This window comes from Geotrypetes seraphini, chromosome 8, assembly GCF_902459505.1.
Source record: "Geotrypetes seraphini chromosome 8, aGeoSer1.1, whole genome shotgun sequence".
Classification (NCBI taxonomy): Eukaryota; Metazoa; Chordata; class Amphibia; order Gymnophiona; family Dermophiidae; genus Geotrypetes; species Geotrypetes seraphini.
This window is the reverse complement of record NC_047091.1, coordinates 35,128,630-35,149,684: the sequence shown is the minus strand read 5'-3', so window position 1 is coordinate 35,149,684 and position 21,055 is coordinate 35,128,630. Positions and strand designations below refer to the sequence as shown.

General features: G+C 46.7%; 1 protein-coding gene across 1 annotated transcript in view; it reads right to left on the bottom strand.

The window, feature by feature from the left end:
* Positions 1–3,566: 3,566 nt before the first annotated feature.
* Positions 3,567–21,055, bottom strand: part of MAN1C1 (mannosidase alpha class 1C member 1) — a 119,430-nt gene continuing 101,941 nt past the window's right edge. The window contains exons 11-13 of the mRNA XM_033956943.1: positions 13,679–13,851; positions 11,196–11,311; positions 3,567–6,805 (exon numbers count right to left, since the gene is read on the bottom strand). Coding sequence (XP_033812834.1) covers positions 6,685–6,805; positions 11,196–11,311; positions 13,679–13,851 — 410 coding nt within the window. The 3' untranslated portion in view covers positions 3,567–6,684. The remainder of the gene's footprint in view (positions 6,806–11,195; positions 11,312–13,678; positions 13,852–21,055) is intronic.

Sequence of the window (21,055 nt, the reverse complement as noted above, 5' to 3'; positions counted from 1 at the left end):
CTTACCTGTAACCAGGGCGGGATTACCCAATAGGCCAACTAGGCACGTGCCTAGGGCCCAAAGGTCAGGGGGGCCTGCTGAAGGACGACTTGCCATGCCATTTTTTTCAGACGGCAATGGGTCAAATTTTTAATTAAGATACTTAGGGGTCCTTTGACTAAGGTACGCTAACTGATTTTGCGCACGCTAAATGTGCACCTTAATAAAAGGACCCCTAAGTGACTAAGGCTTAGTCTTAGCAGAAATATAGGGTTACAACATCTCCAACCCCACAGCGGCTCTGTGGTGTAAACAAAATAAATATTGTAATCACAAAACAGAAAATAAAATTATTTTTTCTACCTTTTGTTGGTCCCAGGCTCTAGACCCATTTTTTTCAGACGGCAACGATGACAAAGTCGGCCTTCCCCCGGCATCGATGGATGGCAATACAGCCAATGAAGCTTGAAGAAGGTCCCGCGATGACTGCTTCTGCTGGTCCATCCCCCTACGACATCACTTACTTCTTCCAGCAGACGCAGTCATCACAGGACCTTCTTCAAGCTTCATTGGCTGCATTGCCGTCTGTCAATGCCGGAGGGAGGGCTGGCGTTGTTGTCGTCAGGTGGGGGCCCGTTGCTGTGGGAGAGCCGGTGTTGTCGTTGTTGGGTGAGGGCCCGCTACCGTGCAGAGAGGGAAAAGGGGGGGGGCCCGTTGCCATCTGAAAAAAAAAAAATGGCTGCGTTGCTGTTGATGCCGGCGGTTGGCTGCTTTGGTTTCCGTGGATGCCAGGGGGGGGGCGGTGTTGTCATCGTTGATGCCGGGTGGGGGCCCATTGCCGTAGGGGAGGGGGTGCGCATTGCCATTGCTGTGTGGGAAGGGTGGTGAAGGGAGAGAAAGGGGGCATATGCTGATGGAATTGGTGTGTAGGGAAAGGGAGGAGACATAAGGGGGAAGGATACTGGATGGATTTAGGTCGGAAGGAAAGAAAGGGGGCTAATGATGGAATTGGTGTGCAGGGAAAGGGGGAAAACAAAGGGGAAGGATACTGGATGGATTTAGGCTGGAGGGAAAGAAAGGGTGCTGATGCTGATGGAAGTGGGAGGAAGAGAGTGAAATGCCAGACCATGGGGGTGTGGTTGTGGTAGAGGGAAGGGAAGAAGAGGAGAGGAGAGAGATGCCAGATCATTGGAGGAGGGAATGGAAGAAGATGGATGCCAGACTAATGGGGGTGAAGGGAAATATGGAAGGGGGAGGCATACAGTTTCTGGAAGTGGCATAGGACAGGGTAGTTGGGAAGAAAAATGGAGAGAAGATGGACCCTGGGGTGGTGGGGAAGGAGGGAGAGATGCTGGATGAAAGGGTAGTTGAGAAAAGGACAGATGGTGGGGATGGTGGGGTCCATTGCTGAAGCTGCGGATATGTACATAAAAAAAAGGAAAGATGCCAGACCTCCAAAGGAAGGAAGGGAAACGGAAAGGGAGGACAGAGATGAAAGATGGATGGTTAGCATGGAGAAAGAAGAAAACGACAAATGGGCAGAAGACCCTGGCAAGTGAGTTATCAGAAGACAACTAGAGCCTGGGACCAACAAAAGGTAGAAAAAATAATTTTATTTTCTGTTTTGTGATTACAATATTTATTTTGTTTACACCACAGAGCCGCTGTGGGGTTGGAGATGTTGTAACCCTATATTTCTGCTAAGATTAAGCCTTAGTCACTTAGTCCTTTTATTAAGGTGCACATTTAGCATACGCAAAATCAGTTAGCGTACCTTAGTCAAAGGACCCCTAAGTATCTTAATTAAAAATTTGACCCGCGACTTAGCCTTTTTTTCAGATTTCGGCCCCTTATGTGATTGAGTTTGACACCCCTGATGTAGAGTGAGGCAGTTAGGCGATGTAAATTTGGTTACTAATATAGACTTATATTTTGGATAGTATTACTGCTTTATAATATATTTGAACGCTTTTATATATGTATTGAAAGGATTCAGAGTTAATGTCCTGGGTAAGTAGATGGGAAGGGAAGGAAGGGGGATTTGTTCAGATGTTTGGCGGTTGCATAGAAGAAAGCATTGGTATGCTAATCTTTGTTTGTTTTGAATTAAAAAAAAAAGAAAGAAGTGGAAATAAGTTAATAAGAAAACAGATAAAGGGGGGTGGGGTATGAGCGGGGTGTGGGCGGGGCAGGCCCAGGGGGGGCCCAGTGTACTTGTGTGCCTAGGGGCCCTCGAAGAATTAATCCTGCCCTGCCTGTAACAGGAGTTCTCCGTGGACAGCAGGATAAGTCAGAAATTATCCAGATTGGGAGTGTCGGATGACGTCACCAACGTGTGGCTGACTCATCTTGCTTGTCCATGGAGAAAGAACACATCCTAAACTTCCTAATCCACTTACAATGTTCAGTACACTTCTCCCTCGTCATTCGCGGGGTATACGGGCAGAGCCGGACCGTGAATGGCGAAAAACCGCGATTATCCGGCTCTGACCCACCCCCACCTCCCTGCCGCCTTCCCGTCCCTTACCTGGTGGTCTAGAGGGCTTTTGGGGCAGGAGCGATCTTCCTACGCTCCTGCCCCGTGCAGATCGCCATGAGGAAATGGCTGCCGTGAGTTCCCATAGTCCCTCGAGAGACTACAGGAATTCCCCACAGCCATTTCTTAATGGCGATCTGCATGGGGCAGGAGTGTAGGAAGATCGCTCCTGCCCCGAAAGCCCTCTAGACCACCAGGTAAGGCCGGGAAGGTGGCAGGGAGGAAAAAATATGGGTTATTTGAAAATTAAGACTGCTTTTTTTATTTTCTCCCTCCCCAGAAAAAATCGCAATTATATGAAACCGCAAATGGAGAAACTGCGAATGGGGAGGGGGAAGTGTAAGTGTGTTAGAGAAAGGACTAGAATTGCAGAGGGAGGGGAGGAGGAGGAGTTCAAAGCAACAGAGTAGCAATATACCAGTGACTGGAATGAGGTCCCATTTTTTGCAACAACTTATAGGGTTACCATATTTTACAAAAGAAAACCCCGGACATATAACCCCACCCCGTTCCACCTCCAACCCTGCCGGTTCTGTCTCCAGCCCCGCCCCCAGCAAGCCTTCTCTCTTCTGTAATGAGCTCCGGTTGCGTCTGGAGAGCCTGGAGCATGTGCGGATGTGTGTGTTGTCATCTGGGCATGCTCAGAACCCCTCCATATGCGGCCGGAATTCATCGGGGCTTTCCAAAACCTGGACAAATGTCAGGTTTTGAAAAGCCCGTCCGGGAGCCCAGACAATCCTCTAAAAAGAGGACATGTCTGGGTTTTCTCGGATGTCTGGTAAACCCTAATGACTTATCAGTAGAGAAACGGCTTCCATGTTTAGCACTGCATTTAAAGATCAATCTGTGGCTCTTGTTCAGTCTGTATTGATATGTCTGGAAAAACCAAGCATACCGGTAGCCTTTGAGGCAAAGTTATTTAGGTTGCCTAAGTGTTTGAATGTGAAGACTGAACATCACATCCCAAAAACACATTTTGCAGTAAAGTCAATTATGAGATGAATTATTGCCTACACGCTTGTTAAGGTAACAAGGGAATCAGTCTGTCTAGTTTATATTAAATTAGCATTTTAATAGCAAGTGCTTCAGAGGCTTAACCAACCACATCAGGCAACCCATTTAACAGCGGCAAGCATTTTATCCCAGAGACCTGACCACAGAAAGGAAAAATGATTGCAAGAACTTCACAGAGCTGAAACACCCTCATTGGCCCCCTTCCTAGCATATCCATAAAACATTCACGGGGGTTATTTGAGAAGCTTTATTTGCACATTTCCATGTGGAAACATCATCCAAATGTAAATGTTGATTTTAGAAAGGAGTTGGGTCCGTATCATGTAGAAACTGAGAGGGAGTGAGCTGGGGGGGGGGGGGGGGGGGGTTTATGGTTTGGCAGGTCAAATATCTACGGGTGTGTTCCCCATTTTCAGTAGTACATCTAGATCTGATTTTGGATGTCGAAAAATCAGGGTGAAAAACATCTGTTTTTGAAACCATGTACAATTTTTTTCCCCGAAAATGTCGTATTTAGACATCTGACTTTTTTGACCATTTTCAAATACAAAAATTTCCAAATCGAGCCTATTTGGACATGGGAGGGACCAGCATCTTAATAGACTGGCCACACAGACATGCCAACAGGGCAGTGAGGCACTTTAAGGGGAACTGCTGTGAACTTCACATAGAGGGTGACAGATACATATTTCACCAGAGTCCTCTTTTAGCATATGGTGAGCCCTCCCAAATGCCCCCCAAATCTACTATACCCACCTGCCTACTGTAAGTGCATGGAGAACACAGGGCCCTTTACACTACCATTCCAAAAGACCTTATGCCTATATAGCAGTACAGTAGGTTTTGGGTGCATTTTGGTGGCTTCACACTTTCCATTATAAATGTAGTGGGTATTGTAGGGTTACCAGATATCTGGATTTACCTAGGCATGTCCCTTTTATAGATGATATGTCCGGGCATCCGGACGGCTTTTCAAAACCAGGCACTTTGTCCGGGTTTTGAAAAGCTTCCAGCTCGGGACTGCGTTGGGAAGGCATCTGCGCGTGTCTGGATGCAACCTGGTGATGTCACGCGCATGCATGCGACGTCATCGTGCCAAACCTGCGCATGCACAGATTGACTTCATGACGTAGCTCCGAGCACGAGAACAGGTTGAGGGGGGAGGGGCTGCGGGGCAAGACTGGGATGGAACTGGGCGTGACTTAGGCAGAAGGGGCAGGTCTGGGTGGAAATGGGCAGGCCTGGGGGCAGGGCCATAGTAAAATCTGGTAACCCTAGGGTAGGGTGGGATATGGGCCTGAATCCCCCTCTCTAAGGACTGGTCAGACCATCTGAAGCTATAATACAAGCAGCTGTGTACTGTTTTATTCACATCTTTGGGGGTTGCGGGGGGGGGGGTGTCAGTGACCACTGGGGGAGTGTGTGGGAGCCTTGGTTTCATCCCTCCGGTGGTCATTTGGTCAGTTTGAGTAGCTCTATGGCATTTAGATGCTTTTAAAACAGGTCTAGCTTGGTACATCTAAATGGTTTCCCGGCCATCTTGGAAAAGGTTTGATTATCCCTGCCAGGTGTCCAGGTGCTAAGCCTGCCCAAATCCCACCCAAAACATGCCTCTTATACGCCCCATTTACATTTAGATGTTCTGGAGGGTGAATGCCCAGCAAGATGTCTAAGAACTTGGGTTCGAAAATCAGCCCTTGTCCAAGTGCTGGTTTATGCCGATGTTTAGACATTTTTATTTTTTGAAAATGAGCCCCATGGGAAGTGATATTTCCACATGGGGATTTACATCTGCTCCCTGGCACGTAAATAATTTTTTAAGTGCTCATCTCGGCCAGCCCTTTACAGGAGGGGTTAAGGGAAGTCTTTATTTTCTCTTCCAAACTGAAAATAAAGATTGTGGCCTCTATATTTAATTATCAGCATTCACACATTAGTTTTGCAAAGTGTCAGGCATGCATGTGGTATGTACCAAGCCACACTTGTGCAAATTGTCAAGTTTCCTCTGTTGATTTTTTTTATATGTGTATCTTTGTAAAATGGATATTCTTGTGGCACACATGCACTCCCAAAGGTATTTAGAAGATCCTCTTGGCGGGCACATCTTTTTTGAAAATCCCACCAGAACCGGGCACATCTTGACCCTGGCACCTCAATTCAGATGTCTGTTTTCTAATGTAAAGTGGGGACTCCATGTATGGTAAATGTTATTTTGAAAGCAAACTGCATGGAGACTTCAATCAAAGAATTTTACTGCACCAGGAAAATTAACTTCTCTGTAGTTGCTCCAACCTTATGGAACGCCATGCCACCTCAACTCCGTCATGAAAATCTTCTCATCAAATTCAAGACCAAACTAAAAACATTTCTTTTTCAAGATGCATATCATAACCTCTAAATACCTCCTTCCCCTAACCAGTAAATCATCTCAACTGCTTTAATGAAGCCTATCCCTGATGTCTTATCCTCCCTCCTCCCTTTCTTTTAAATTTCATTTTAATAATGTACTTATTGACCCCTCCTTCCCCTTATTACCCTCAAATTCATGTAACTTCTTGTTTATCATCTTTTAATGTTCACTCCCCCTTATATATATATATATATATATATATATATAATTATTATTTCACCTTTTACTTCATTTTTTTTTAGCATTGTAAACCGGCCAGATACATGTTGATGGTCGGTATATTAAACACAATAAAACCTGAAACTTCAGGTCCCAGTGGACGATTCTTTTGCCTGTTGTGAGGAACACGTCTTCTTGAAAATGCATTCATAAAAAGTGACAAAAAGTCAAAACAGACTATGGCAGGAAAGAAAATGCTTAAAAAGGAAAAGGAGATTACTAAATGGGAAATGTCCAGTCTAGGGTGAGAAACGGGTCAAGGGATTTCAATACATTCATCCTTTTTAGGAATATGGGCATGCCCTATTCCATATGGTCCACAGTCAATTTGTGCAACTGTATTAACAAGTTCTTGGTGTCTCCTCACAGGAGAAAGGAATTTGCTTTTTAGGTGCATTTTGTCCACAGTAGTGACACCATCCTAAAAACAAACCTGTCCCCAAAATACAATTTCAGGAACACAAAGAACACATCCTTTTCTGGAAAGAACACTCATCGGCTATGTATACTGAGGCAGAAGAGGAGCTCACAGCGGCTCCCTTGTTTTAATTGTGACTTGGTTTATAGGGAGCGGGTGGGCTTCGGTATTGAATACCCAGTCTTCCAGAGAGAGCACATCATCTTCTGAGAATAAGAGATAGAGGTACCTATGTTGACAAACAGGAACAGAGCAAAAAAGATGGAAGAAATTAGAAACCCAGTCGGTTATTTTTCTCAGAGAAAGCAGCCAGTGCGTCTTCAGGGACTCCGGTGGCTTTGCCCTGAGTGTTCTGCATTATGGATGGGGTTTGCACAATCTTCGGCCGCTGAGAATCCCCAGAAAGGTTCATTTTCTAATGCACAGTTGGGAGTTTAGCATGTAATAACAGGGAATTATGCACGGTGAGTCAGCCACATATCATTTTATTGCAAATATAAATTACATACACAAATTTGCAAGAAGAGGGAGACCCCACAGCCTGAGTCCTTGCAGCCCTGTTTCCAAACAGGTAAATATTCAATGCCATATTGTCACATAGACCCATAATTCTATAAAAGGCACCTTAACCTATTGGCGCCTAAGTTAAGAGAAAAATGCTGTTTAAAAAAATATTTCCAGGTGTCTTCTGGCACCTATAAAAACTGGTACTGGAATCATGCCTATGTAGGCGCTTGACGACGTCTAATGCCACTGTAGTCATGACTAATGCCAGATCTGGTGTTAGGCGCTGTAAAGTGCCTCCATAGGTGCGATTTTCACAACAAAAGTAGGTGCTGAGAATGTAGGCCTTGAAAACCCTGGCCTACCTTTCTTACACCTACCTTCAGTGGCATAGTAAGGGTAAGAGGCGCCCAGGGCGTGGGCACCCCTCCCCTGCTGGTCTTCCCTGCCCCCCCCCCCCGCGTGGCTATAAAATAGTCCCATTTTCAATTTTCTGAATTAATGTAGGCAGGAAGGCTCAGATCCTCTAAATAGCGCTGTTCTCAGCAGCCGCCGATCGCGTATTAATCATGCAACCTTGCTGTGTACGGAATCGCATCTACGGGAAAGGTAGGTGCTGGAAATGTAGGCCAGGGTTTTCAAGGCCTACAATTCTGGTGCCTCCCTTTGACGTGAATCACACCCACGGAAGAGCCTACCAGCATTAGCTTGCCTACTATGCCTTTAGGAGCCAGAGGCGCGATTCTGGTGCCATTTTTTAGGTGCCAGTTGGCAACTGTAAATCTTTTTTAAAAGAACTCTTAAGAGGGAAATCCCATTTAACTTAGGTGCCAATAGCACAGGGCATACCTACTCTCTGCCTCCAAACATACACCCCCCCCCCCCCACAAAAACTAAAATCTATTATTATTATTTTTTAATGCATAAGTAGTCTGTGGTGATTTCAAAACTACTGCAGGATGCCTGAGGAATTCCCATGGTAGTGCCTTATTAACCTACAGTAAGCACGTATTAGCATTTACCTCAACTTAGTAAAAGGACCCTTAAATGTTTAAACCAGGGGTGTCCCACCTTTTGGCTTCCCTGGGCTGCATTGGCCGAAAAAAATGTTTCTGGGGCTGCGCAAACGCGCAAATGCTGCAGCAAGACAGAGGAGGGAGCCGGCGAGACGGTAAACACAAGGGGGCAGCAGAGGAAAACACTGCATCGCCCTTGACCGGGGCCGCACAAAATATTTCACGGGGCCGCAGGTTGGTTTAAACAATCGTAAAGTATTTTGAAACTAAAGAGTCCCATTTTTTTTTTTTTTTCAAACACCGGGTATATATCACACCGACAAAAAGAATAAGTAACAGATCTTCACCTTTTACTAAGGTGCGCTAGCCGTTTTAGCGTTAAACGCTAACGCGTCCATTATAGTCTAGTGCGCCTTAGTAAAAGGACCCCAATATGAATTTAAAGCACACCTTATGGGACGAGAGAAATATAACAAATGAAATACTGCTAAGAATTAAGTTTATGGAACATAATATTGTGGATAAAGTGTAATAACTCCTAATTTTCTTCAAGTTACCATCTCTATGAATTGTATGTTGCCTAATTGGGTAGGTTCCAAAAATACATACTGATTAGAGAATGACACGGGGGACCGTTTACCGTGGTAAACCGCGGGTCACCGCAGTAAATCCGCAGGAATGGAGACAGTTGCAACTGGTTTACCGCAGGAATGGGGACAACACCTTTTACCGCCCCGTGGGAGCGGTGAAAATAATAATAATAATAATAACTTTATTTTTGTATACCGCCATACCCAGAAGAGTTCTAGGTGGTTCACATTGGTTAGAACAAATTACAAGAGGTTACATGCCAAATTGATCATAGAGTTGCGAACAGCAAGGAGAAAGAAGTTACAAATGGGTACATACCAAAATTGATCATAGAGTTGCGAATAGCAAGGAGAAAGTAGTTACAAGTGGTTACATTCCAAATTGATCATAGAATTACGAACTACAAGGAGGAAGAAGGGGGGAGAGGAGGGAGACGGGGGGAGAAGTTTCGGTAGGAGGGAGGAGGAGGATTGAAGGAAGGGGCATTATGGGACTTTAAGGGTCTTGCTCTCGGAAAAGTCTTACTCCTGTGGTAAAAAAAAAATTGCGCCCTTGTCAGACTCGGCATCTTCTCCTCAGCTCCTCTTACGCCTATTTTACCTTCAGGAGCCAGCCATGCCATGATGAAGACAGAAGGAACCTAAAAGCAAAGCCTGGGACCAATGTGATTTGAAGAATAAAATTACCAGACAACAAAAGGTAGAAAAAAATTAATTTATTTTATATTTTGTGATTAGAATATTTCAGATTTGAAATATGTATCCTGCTAGAGCTGGTATTAGACATAACTGGGAACCACAAAGCCCAGGCTGTGCTTCTTTAGCTTCCAGCTAGCTTAGGGCTCTCTGACCAGGGGGCAGTTGCCCTATTTGCTCTCCCCTAACACCATTCCTGCCATGTGTGACTGAAGTATTCTATTAGCTTGACTTTTCTATGTAGCATTCTGTAGTAATTTGGTTTGTTCAGTTTTCACAATAGTGAAGGGGATATTTGTGAAAGGGAGGGGAGATGGGTTTTGTTGAACCTTGCTCTGTTTTATTTGTGTTTATAAAATGACAATTGTCAGAGGACAAGCTTCCACTCACACACATGCGACTGTAGGGCGGCACAGGCAGGCTTCACCGGCATCAGTTTCTTTTCTAAAGCGTCGCGAAGGTAAGGGGAAGGGAGAGAGATAGATTTGGCTGGAGGGAAGGGGGTGAGTGCGCGATCGGTGACCGCACGCCTTCCCTCCCTTAAGTTTCTTTACGCCGTGAAGGTAAGGGGGAGGGAGATTCTTGGGCCGCTGAAGGGCGGTGAGGTGGCGAGAGGGAAGGGTGGATGCTGCGGGGACGGGGCGATGAAGGGGACGGTGGTCCGGTGACGGGGACAGATTTTTTTCCCCGTGTCACTCTCTAATACTGATTACCATTCAAAGAAATCAGGCAAAACACAGAAATCTGAAGCATGCTAACTTATACCATGGTCCTGCCAGTGCCTCTCTTCTTCTCCAACCCCCCTCCTTTTACTAAGATGATCTAGTGCGTCTTAGCGTGTGATAAAAATTAGTGCACGATAAATGCTTACGCGTCCATTATATCCTATGGACATGTTAGCACGTGGTAGCATTTAGCACATGCTAAGACGCACTAGTATGCCTTAGTAAAAGGACTCCTTAATGTTCACCAGCTTGAGCAGCACATTCTACTTGCTGCTTGTGCTAGCGTTGGTTCCCTGATGTCACTTCCTGGGCATGGGACCAGGACGTGATGTCAGAAGAGATGCAGATGCCAGCGCGAACAGCGGATGGAAAATGCTGCTCACGCCAGCAAACACTTCATGAGGTATATGGGAGGGAGGTGCTCAAGCGGTGGGGAAGAGTGAGGGGGCAGGAAAAAGTGGAGGTGCATGGTGTGGCGATGCTATGCCACTGCTGCCACAGAAGCTTTACTCTGGTATAGAGAATGACACGGGGACAAATTTTTCCCTGTCCCCGCAGGAACTCATTTTCCCATCCCATCCCCGCAAGTTCTTTTCTTGTCCCTGCCAAATTCCTGCAAGCTCAATCCTCATCTGCACAAGCTTCAAACACTTTAAAATCATAAATAGCCACATTCTAGAGCTGAGATTGTGATGTCATAATGCCTCATTCCACCAATGCCTAAGCTCCGTCCTCATCTGCACAAGCCTCAAACACTTTAGAATCATAAGTGTTTGAGGCTTGTGTGGTTAAGGCAGAGCTTACAGGAATGGGGCAGGGACAGCGACAAAGACAAAACTCACAGGGACGGAACGGGGAAATTGAGTTCCTGCGGGGACGGGGACAAATTTGTCCCTGTGTCATTCTCTACTCTGGTATTCTATAACAATTTAGGTGTGCCCAGATGCTGTTACAAAATTGGCACTCAGTCCACATCAGTGCCTCCTATAGGCAGTAGCACTAACTCGCATAAGAGGAAAAAAAAAATGCCCGTTTTGACATGACTGCTGCACACACAAATTCAGTAATTCTGCAAGGTTTGTACTTACTTCAAGGTCTCAGCTAGGAAAAAACTCTGCTGCACATTATCATGGCTTGGTGTTGTGCTATAAACATCACGAATCCCGGAAAAGCCAGTATCTATTCTGCAGTACTTCTCCAGTGCCTAGAAATAAACAAAGTTATTCTATTACTGTGCAGATGCTGCTACAGTCACAGCTAAGATAACGCAGCTGCTCACAGAGCTGGATCCATCTATTAGGCAATTAAACCGAGCCGCTGGGTCTGCCTGGCAGACTGCAGGTGTGCTGAAGACTAGAAGCTCAGGCAGAAATGCAAATGCTCACATAGTCAGGTCTTCCAGACAGGCTTTATAAAATGTTCACTTTAGGCTTCCACGGCTGTTTTCCGGGTCTTGCCACGTCTGGGTAGGTAGAATTGACATTTCAGCCATCCTGCTGTGGCTTTCTTCAGGGGAAACATATCTGATTCTACATGATGGATGAAACGTCAGTTCTACCTACCCAGATGTGGCGAGACCCGGAAAACCACTACAATCAGGCGAGGAGAGTGTGGCACAGTGGTTGGAGCTGCAGTCTTGGCACCCTGAGATGGTAGGTTCAAACCCTGTCTTGTTCCTTGCGACCCTGGCCAAGTCATTAATCCTCCACTGCCCTAGGTACATGCATGGCCGTTTGGAGGAGGATGGGCAGGGGAGGGCTTCAATGGCTGGGAGGGTGTAGATGGGCTGGAGTAAGTCTTAACAGAGATTTCGGCAGTTGGAACCCAAGTTAGATTCTCGCCCAGAAATAGCTAAGAAGAAAAAATTTAAAAATTTAAATTGAATCAGGTTGGGCAGACTGGATGGACCATTCGGGTCTTTATCTGCCGTCATCTACTATGTTACTATGGATAGATTGTGAGCCCACCAGGAAAGAGCGACTAAGATGATTAAGCTTCTGAGCCGCGCAATCCGTGATCGCGCATGTTCCCTTACACTAGGAAGGAGGGAGTGGACAATAGTGGCGGGGATGGGGCGGGCACAGTGGTCGCGGGGACGGGGAGGTGACAGTGATTGCGGGGACAAGGATGGGGCGGGGACAGTGGTCGCGGTGACAGGGATGGTGGTCGCAGGGACGGGGCAGTGATGGGGACAAATTTTTTCCCCATGTCATTCTCTAGTTCCTACCTAAGATCGTGGGAGCATAACCAAGCCTGTCTCGGATGAGGAACGATACCTTATAAGCAATTACAATCCATATGAGAATGGTAGAAATATCTGGGCCAGTTGGATGGCATGATTGATTCTTTTTCTGTCACTCTATGTTACTAATTACTGGGCCATTAAATTCCCGATATTCTTCTACATCTGACCAATGGCGTAGCGAGGGTGAGTGTCTCCCGGGGCGGTGGTGTCACCCCCCTCTGCTCCTTCTCGAACTCTGTGCCGTGCACACGGGCCCCCTTCCCTTCCCCCGTTTACCTCTTTAATTTTCCCAGCGCGAGCAGCATTACGAACTTGCTGCCCGCCTCATGTCGGCTTTCCCTCTGACATCGCTTCCTAGGCGTGGGGCCCAAAAATGATGTCAGAGTGCGTCGACACCGACGCGGGCAGAAAGTTTGCGATACTGCTCACGCTGGGAAATATTAAAGAGATACGAGGGGAGGGAAGGGACGTACAAAGTGGAGGACGGGTACTAGTGCCTTCACCAAGACGGCGCCCAGGGCGGAATTGTCTCCTCCCCCCCCGCCACCCCTTACTACACCATTGCATCTGATGGTTACAAGGCTACATGCCCTGTGGAAACTTCAAATGCAAGGGCTACTCAGTTATGGGAGAATTTAATCATCAACAAGCACCTACTGCCTACAGCAACCAACAGGGAACATCCTGAGCCTGAAGCTTCTTCCAAACATGGGGCCTGATTTCAGCCAGCAAACACCACCTTTGAGCAACACCAGATCCTCCCCTTAACACCCGGCCCCAGAGGTTGTGAACAGCTTTCAGCGACATATTCAATCCCAGCTGACCCAAGGTATGGAAGATTAAACTCACGGATCAAACTGGAAACTGAGGGCAGTGAAAACCCTCAGATTTATTCTGAATTCATGCATTTTAACTTCCTAGCATTCATAGGGTCACCAGATTTCCTCTTTAAAAAAAGAAAAGAGGACACATAGTCCTGCCCCATTCCACCCCCAAAACCGCCCTGTTCTGTCTCCAGCTCCATCCCATGCCACCTCTCTGCGTGCGCGGATGTTGGCGCAGTGACATCACACATATGCGCATGTGCGTATGACATCATCATGTCAACGTCTTGTCATGCAGAGAGGGCCTCTAGACGTGGCTCCCGAGCTCAGGGACTTCCAAAACCTGGACAACCTGCCCTCCGGGCACCCAGACAATCCTCTAAAAAGAGGACATAAGCAGGTTTTTCCAGACGTCTGGTAACCCTAAGCTTTCACTCCCCTTTATCAAATTTCTTCACAAACAGAAGCGCTGCTTTCATGGGCAGCGGGAACCCCTCCCTACCTTGACAGCTTCCCAGCCCCAAGCCCTGTACTTGGGGTCGTGCGTCAGTCTCCACATGTACATGTAGCTCTCCACCACCTCCGGCCGCAGAATGTAATACCTCTCGCTGAGCCGGCTGGCTGTTGCTTCTACCCCGGAATCAAATCGGAAGGCTTCCGGACCAAGATTGGTGTCTAAAGGGACAAAGAAACAAAACAAATCTGTCAGTCTGTCTTGTTTATTAGTGTCAGTCCGATCAGCTGGCCACTCATGGGTCAACGTTGAGCAAGAGATGGTCAGAGTTTATGTAAACACCAGCTGCCACAGGCAATGCTCCCTCTTAGGACCGGTCGGGTACGTGCAAATTTTTGCTCATGTGAGTGACAAATTGAAAAACCAACAAGTTTCCAGATTTGCAAGTATTTTTGTGAGCAACCTTGTAAAACCTGCGAGCGATGCTTCTAGAATGTATGAACGATTGCTCATTGTAGGGTTACCAGACGTTCCGATTTGAAGACATGTCCGGGGGTCCAGATGGCTTTTCAAAACCCGGCACTTTGTCCGGGTTTTGAAAAGCCTCCCTCAAAATCGCTGTCGGACAGGAGGGCATCCGCGCATGCCATGCAATGACATCATGCACACATGCGTACACATGATGTAATCACGCTGCATGCGTGGATGCCCTCCTGACCGACCAGAGCAGGCAGCAGGGGGCAGGGCTGGGGTGGAACTAGGAGGGCCTGGGGGCAGGTCTAAGGGGAATCTGGTAACCCTACTCATGTGCTCAGCATAGAGCAGTGCATCTTACACTGTGTGCCGCAGCGAGATTCCGGTTGTGCTGCCCAGGAGTGAAGGACACATTGACGTACACCGAGTGTCACTTTCGGCATCGGTGCCTCTCCTCCATCCCCACACGAACCTTATCTCGTTTTCCCTGAGCTGGAGAGCCTCCAAGCATGCGTGGACATCGATGCGGTGACATCATGCGTGCGACATCATCGTGTCAATGTCCGTGCATGCTTGAGGCCCTCCAGACATGGCCCCGGGCTCAGGGAAAATGAGACGAGGTTCGGGTGGGGTGGGGTGGGGTTGGGGGTGGAGCCAGGCAGGATTGTGGTTGTGCCACAGATAAACATGTGCTCCGTTAGTGTGCTAGTGCAAAAAAAAAAAAAAAAGGTTTACGGGACACTGGCTTAGAGAGAACAACATAGGAGTTTGCAAAACTCTTGGCTCAGCCCAAACTCTGCCTTCGAATCACCCCCAGCACTGCTCAGACAATGCCGCATTAGCCAGAGTTCCACTAACCGCCCACATGAAGACTGCCAATCAAGTGGAGAAAGCTTCCTCCAGGGCTAGACAAATCATGGGCTGTGTCCGTAGAAGTTTCGTCAGCCCGAGGTCATAATGCCGTTGTACAGATCCATGGTGAGACCCCATCTGGAATACTGTGTACAATTCTGGAGGCCGCATTATCAAAAAGATGTGCGGAGAGTTGAGTCGGTTCAGCGATGGCCACCAGGATGGTCTCAGGTCTCAAGGATCTCCCGTATGAGGAACGACTGGGTAAGTTGCAGCTGTACTCACTCGAGGAACGCAGAGAGAGGGGAGACATGATCGAGACGTTCAAATATGTCACAGGCCGTATCGAGGTGGAAGAGGATCTCTTTTTCCTTAAAGGACCCACGGCAACAAGAGGGCATCCGTTGAAAATCAGGGGTGGGAAATTTCATGGCGACACCAGAAAATATTTCTTCACCGAAAGGGTGGTTGATCGCTGGAATAATCTTCCACAACAGGTAATTGAGGCCAGCAGCGTGCCAGATTTTAAGAAAAGATGGGATTGGCATATGGGATCTCTTCATGGAGGTAGTTAGGGGGTGGGCCATTAGTGTGGGCAGACTAGATGGGCCGTGGCCCTTTTCTACCGTCATGTTCAATGTTCTATGTTTCTATGACCCATTTCACGTAATTTAACTGGGCAGGAGCCTTTCCCGCCTGATCAAATCACTTTTGAATGCTGGGCCCAGGTTTTGAAAAGCAGATTGCATTGGAAAGGGGCATCCAAGTATGTGCGGGTGCCCTCCTGACCGAGACAAGCAGGCTGAGGGGGCAGGGCTAGGGGGAGGAGGCTGGAACGTGGTGTGGGCGTAATGGGTCGGGGATGGGTGGAACTGGGGGCGGCTCTATGGGGCCGGATTTTACATACATAAAATCTAGCAACCCTAGACCCAATATTTTTCCTAAAAAGGAGGAAGGTGGCACAAGATGTTCTTCCTGTTCCCCACCAAGCTGCTACCAGTTTCTCAGCAAATGGCATTGGCCAGCTCTGCTCTGCTTGAGAGCGTCAATCTTGGTTTTCATAAATTAATCAGGGCATCCCAGGATTGGGTTACCAGATTTTCCGGAACAAAAATCCTTCCCCGTTCTGCCCGAATCATACCCCGTTCCGCCCTAGCCCCTGCCTTCTCGAACCGTTTGCACATGCCCTAGGTAGGTCTACTAGATGTCCAGATTTCCTCAGATGGCTTTTCAAAACCCAGCCCTTTGTCTGGGTCAGGACAGGACTGGGGGCAGGACTGGGGCGGAGCTGGGGTAGGGAACGAGTCTAGGGGGTCTGGTTTTTACTGACATAAAATCAGGTAACCCTAGCCCTAGGCAACCACCTAATCTTGCCTAATTATTGGATCAGTCATCTTGATCAGTTCAAGCTCTTTCCTAATTTGTGCTTTAAACACTCTTGGTAGTTCCCAAAATTTCATTCTGCAGAAAGGAGTCTCTCTATCCCAGCCCTTCTTTGCCTCTGTGACACTGTGCTAAGTATACGTAGCTTCCATCTTTTTTTTTTTTAATTTTTATTGATTTTAAAACTTTGATAGTGTAATACAAATAAGAAAAATCATACAAACTACATGAAAACACACTATTAATTATATAAATATTACATTAAGCAATCATTTTCTCTCCTTCTTAACTTGATTATTAAAATAATAATACAATATATGATATGGTTTCAATATTATAATGAAATAATTTAAATCCTTATAATACATTTCCCCCCACCCCTCCACCCTCCCTGGATGTGCAAGGACTCTAATAGAAATAGAATGAAGAAACATAACCTTAATTATAATGCAATAAAATTAGTCAATGGACTCCATATATCATGAAAGGACTTCCATCTCGCCACATATTCGAACACAAAATTAATTTAGAGGGCTGCTAGCTATCCCTGGTGATGAAGCAGGAATTTAATCTTCACTTTCCAATTCTGGTTTGATCTTAATTAATGCAATTTTTAATCATTTAGAGCAAATACACCTTTTAATAAGGAGAGGACCACTGGGGAGAAAGATGAAACCGAGACGAGAATGAACCATCACAAATCGGCACCATTACTCCCTGCAAAAACACTTCTCACTCCCGTTACACCCTGTGGAGACCCTTGATTATTTCACAGGGTCCCAGTGCTGTGTATTAGAGCAGTGTTCTTCAACCGCCGGTCCGCGGACCGGTGTCGGTCCGCAGAAAATTTCTGCCGGTCCGCACAGGGCCAGCGAGATCGATGTGGCCGGGTGTATAGCAGCGGTGGTGTTGGCAGGGCCAGATTAAAGAGCAAAAAGAAAGACAGAATCCCCAGGACTTTTCCTCTTGCCTGCATCGCTATAGGCTTTGCCGATCTTGATCCCGCCCCCCTCTGAAGTGACTTCCTGTGTTTGAGGGGCAGGATTGAGACCGGCAGAGCTTATAGCAAATAGCAATGCAGGCAAGAGGAAAGGTCCCGCGGTTTCTGTCTTCGTTCTTGCAGTCTGATTTAGCTGGAACCACAACTGAAGGTAGGGTAGGTTTGGTCTTTGTTATTGCTGCTAGGCCGGATTAAGGGTAGGCCCAGGAGGCAAGTGCCTAGGGCCTGAAATTGTTAAGGGGTCTCCAGTGCCGGCGTTAGGGGGGAGCAAAGAGGGCAGCTGCCTTGGGCACCGTGGTCTGAATTTCTCTTCCCTTCTCTCTATCTCCCTCGCTTCCTGATCTGTTACTTTTCAGCGGGGTCCCAACATGGCAGCCATTCTCACACGCTGCCGGTGGCTGCCCTAAAGCTTTCCCTCTGTGGCGATCTGCCCTGTTGGAAACCAGAAGTTGCGGCAGAGAGAAAATTTTAGGGCAGCCACCGGCAGTTTATGAGAATGACTGCTGTATCGGGGCCCCGCTGTGCCCAGCAAGACAAGATTCTGAACTGAAATTTAACAGGTGATAGCTCAACAAAAAGGTTCATGCTAGAGCTAGAGAGAAACAGCAGCAGAGTGGCAGAAGGAGACCCTTCGAAAAACTCTTTTTGACTTGACTTTGGGAGGGCCAGCAGGCACATTCTTTGCTACCAGTGCAGATGCATAAACAACCGTTTGTTTCCCTGATCTTTTCAGCTTCTTGGATTTGTTTTTAACCCCTGGGGAGCTTTAATCTGTGCCCTCACTTTTTTTGTTAATGCAATGGCTCATTACATATGTGCAGATCAAAGGAAAGGGTCGAACTTTGGGCAGATCCCCCTCTGACAAATACAGCCAGATCCTTGCCAGCAGCAGGTAAAGAGCTTGCGTGTGGGGCAGCAGGCCTACCTGCCAGGTCATTCCACTACTCCTTGATAGTACCTAGAAACCTGATGGATGAGGATGCAGCATTAGATTAACTTCATGTTCAATTGGTTTCAGAGTCTAATGCTACAGGAATTGAATATGCTCTATGCCAGGGCATGGAGGAGAGAAAGGGAGGGAGGCAGGAAGAGATGCCAGGGCATGGAGAGTCCTGCCCAATTTAGCAGGACCAGGGTCAAAGGCGGGGCTGATAGCAATCGAGTGCTGGAAGAGTGGATCAGGGCCAGCAGCCAAGGGAGGGAATAAGAGATGCTGGATTATGAAGAGAGGGAAAAATGTGATATACGTGTTGTGGGAAGGGGATGGTAGACCCAGGGGGGGTGTTGGTGTGACAAAAGGGTGGATCCCCTTGGGGGAGGATAGTTATTAGAACTAGGTGCGAGTTGGAAGAATAGGGACACAAAGACAGATGCTGGACCTTGCAGGGGGCAGAGAGACATGGAAAATGCTGAACACGAGGGTGAAGTATGAAGACAGAAGTAAATGTTGGGCGTGGGTAGAGGGAGTAGGGAGACAGAAGGGATATGCTGGACATGGTGAAGGGGGAATAGGGAGATAAGGAGAAGATGCTGAATAAGGAATGGAGGGAGTAGGATGATGGAAGGTATCTGCTGGATTAAGATGGGGAAAAGAGGGGAGGTACTGGAATGGGATGGGGAAGATGGTGGGTTGGCTGGCTGGCTCAGCAACGGGAAGAAAAAAGAACACAGGAAGATGCTGGACATGGAGTTTGTAGGGTGGAGGAAAAAAGCAGACTTGACTGAGTAGGTGGGAGATGCTAGACATGGGGTGGATGCAGTAACAAGAAAAAGGAGGTTCTGATATTGGAGTAATAGGTAGAAGACAGGAAGGGACAGAAGTGGCAGATAAACTGAAGACCTTGGAAAGAAAATTAAGAAAAGACAGAAGAAAGCAGAAACTGGGATAAACATGAACAAAATAGGCACCCAGTACCAGACACAGAAAAACGCACTCACCATTCATACCCCCCCCAATCAAAGAAGTAAAAAGAACAAAACTACACGACGGCCTCCTAGCCACTCAAGCCGCAAGACTGGACAACCAGATCTCCAACCTTCTGATGACCACCCCAGACTATAGGACATTCAGAAAAGAAATAAAAACCACACTTTTCAAGAAATTCCTGAAACAGCAATAACAACACGACCTCTAAATGCTCTTAAGATCTACAACTTACCTCTCTAGCTAATCATTGTAATTCTGTCTTTTTTAAATTAACCTTTTGTAATCCGCCTTGAACCGCAAGGTAATGGCGGAATAGAAATCCCTAATGTAATGTAATGTAATGTAATAAAGGTAGAAAAAATAATTTTATTTCTATTTTGTCATTAGAATATATCAGATTTGAACTATATATCCTGTTAGATATATGACTGGGGACTGCAAAGCCCAGGCAGGGCTTCTTTAGCTTCCAGCTGGCTTAGGGCTCTCTTGGACCAGGGGGCAGTTGCCCTAGTTGCACTCTCCTAACACTATTCCTGTCATATTTGACTGCAGTATTCTGTTAGCATGATATTTCTGTGTAGCATTCTGTAATAATTTGGCTTATTCAGTTTTCTTGATATGTGAAGGGGAGGGGAGACAGGGGTTTTATTGGTCCTTGCTCTGTATATTTGTATTTATAAAATGACAATTGTACAGAATATTGTTTCTTTTTATACTTTAATAAAATACGTTCAAAATAAAATCATAACCGAGGCTTGTGCGGATGGGATCAGATGGTTTGTGGGGACCGAGCTCACGGAGACGGGGTGGAAATGTTGTTTTTTTTAAAAAAATTTCAGTCTTAGTAGTTTGCCGGTCCACAAAATAATTATTTTATTTCCGCCGGTCCATAAGTGTAAAAAGGTTGAAGAACACTGTATTAGAGAATGACACGGTGACAAAATTCATCACCGTTCCCGTCCCCATGGATAACCGCGGGAAACCATCTTCATGTCATTCTTTAAAGAGAGAGGGAAGAATCAGAGTATGAATGGCCACAACCACTGACCCGCAAACTTTGCTTTGAAGAATGCTGGTGTAGAAGGACTGAGGTTGAAACAGACACTACAGAATGACAGTCTCTGGTATCCAGAGCAGATATTGTGATGTCATAATGCATCATTCCACCAGTGCCTAAGAGCCAATCACATCAGTGATGTCACAATGGCTTCATTATCCTTGGCTCACATAAGAATCAGAGTATGAATGGCCACAACCACTGCCCCTCAAGCTTTGCTTTGAAGAATGCTGGTGTAGAAGGACCGAGGTTGAAACAGACACTACAGAATGACAGTCTCTGGTATCCAGAGCAGATATTGTGATGTCATAATGCATCATTCCACCAGTGCCTAAGAGCCAATCACATCAGTGATGTTACAATGGCTTCATTATCCTTGGCTCACATAAGAATCAGAGTATGAATGGCCACAACCACTGACCCGCAAGCTTTGTTTTGAAGAATGCTGGTGTAGAAGGACCGAGGTTGAAATAGACACTAGAAAATGACATGGGATTATTTCCCGCGGTTATCCGCGGGGACGGGAACAGTGATGAATTTTGTCACCGTGTCATTCTCTACTGTGTATCATCCAAACCCAGGTACAACAGTGTTAGGGTTACCAGAATTTACTTTAGTAAAATCTGGACCCCCCTAGACCCGCCCCCCCCAGGCCCACTCAGTTCCACCCACCACGCCCCATTATGCCCCAGTTCCGCCCCGATCCTGTCCTAGCCCCGCACATGCGCTCGA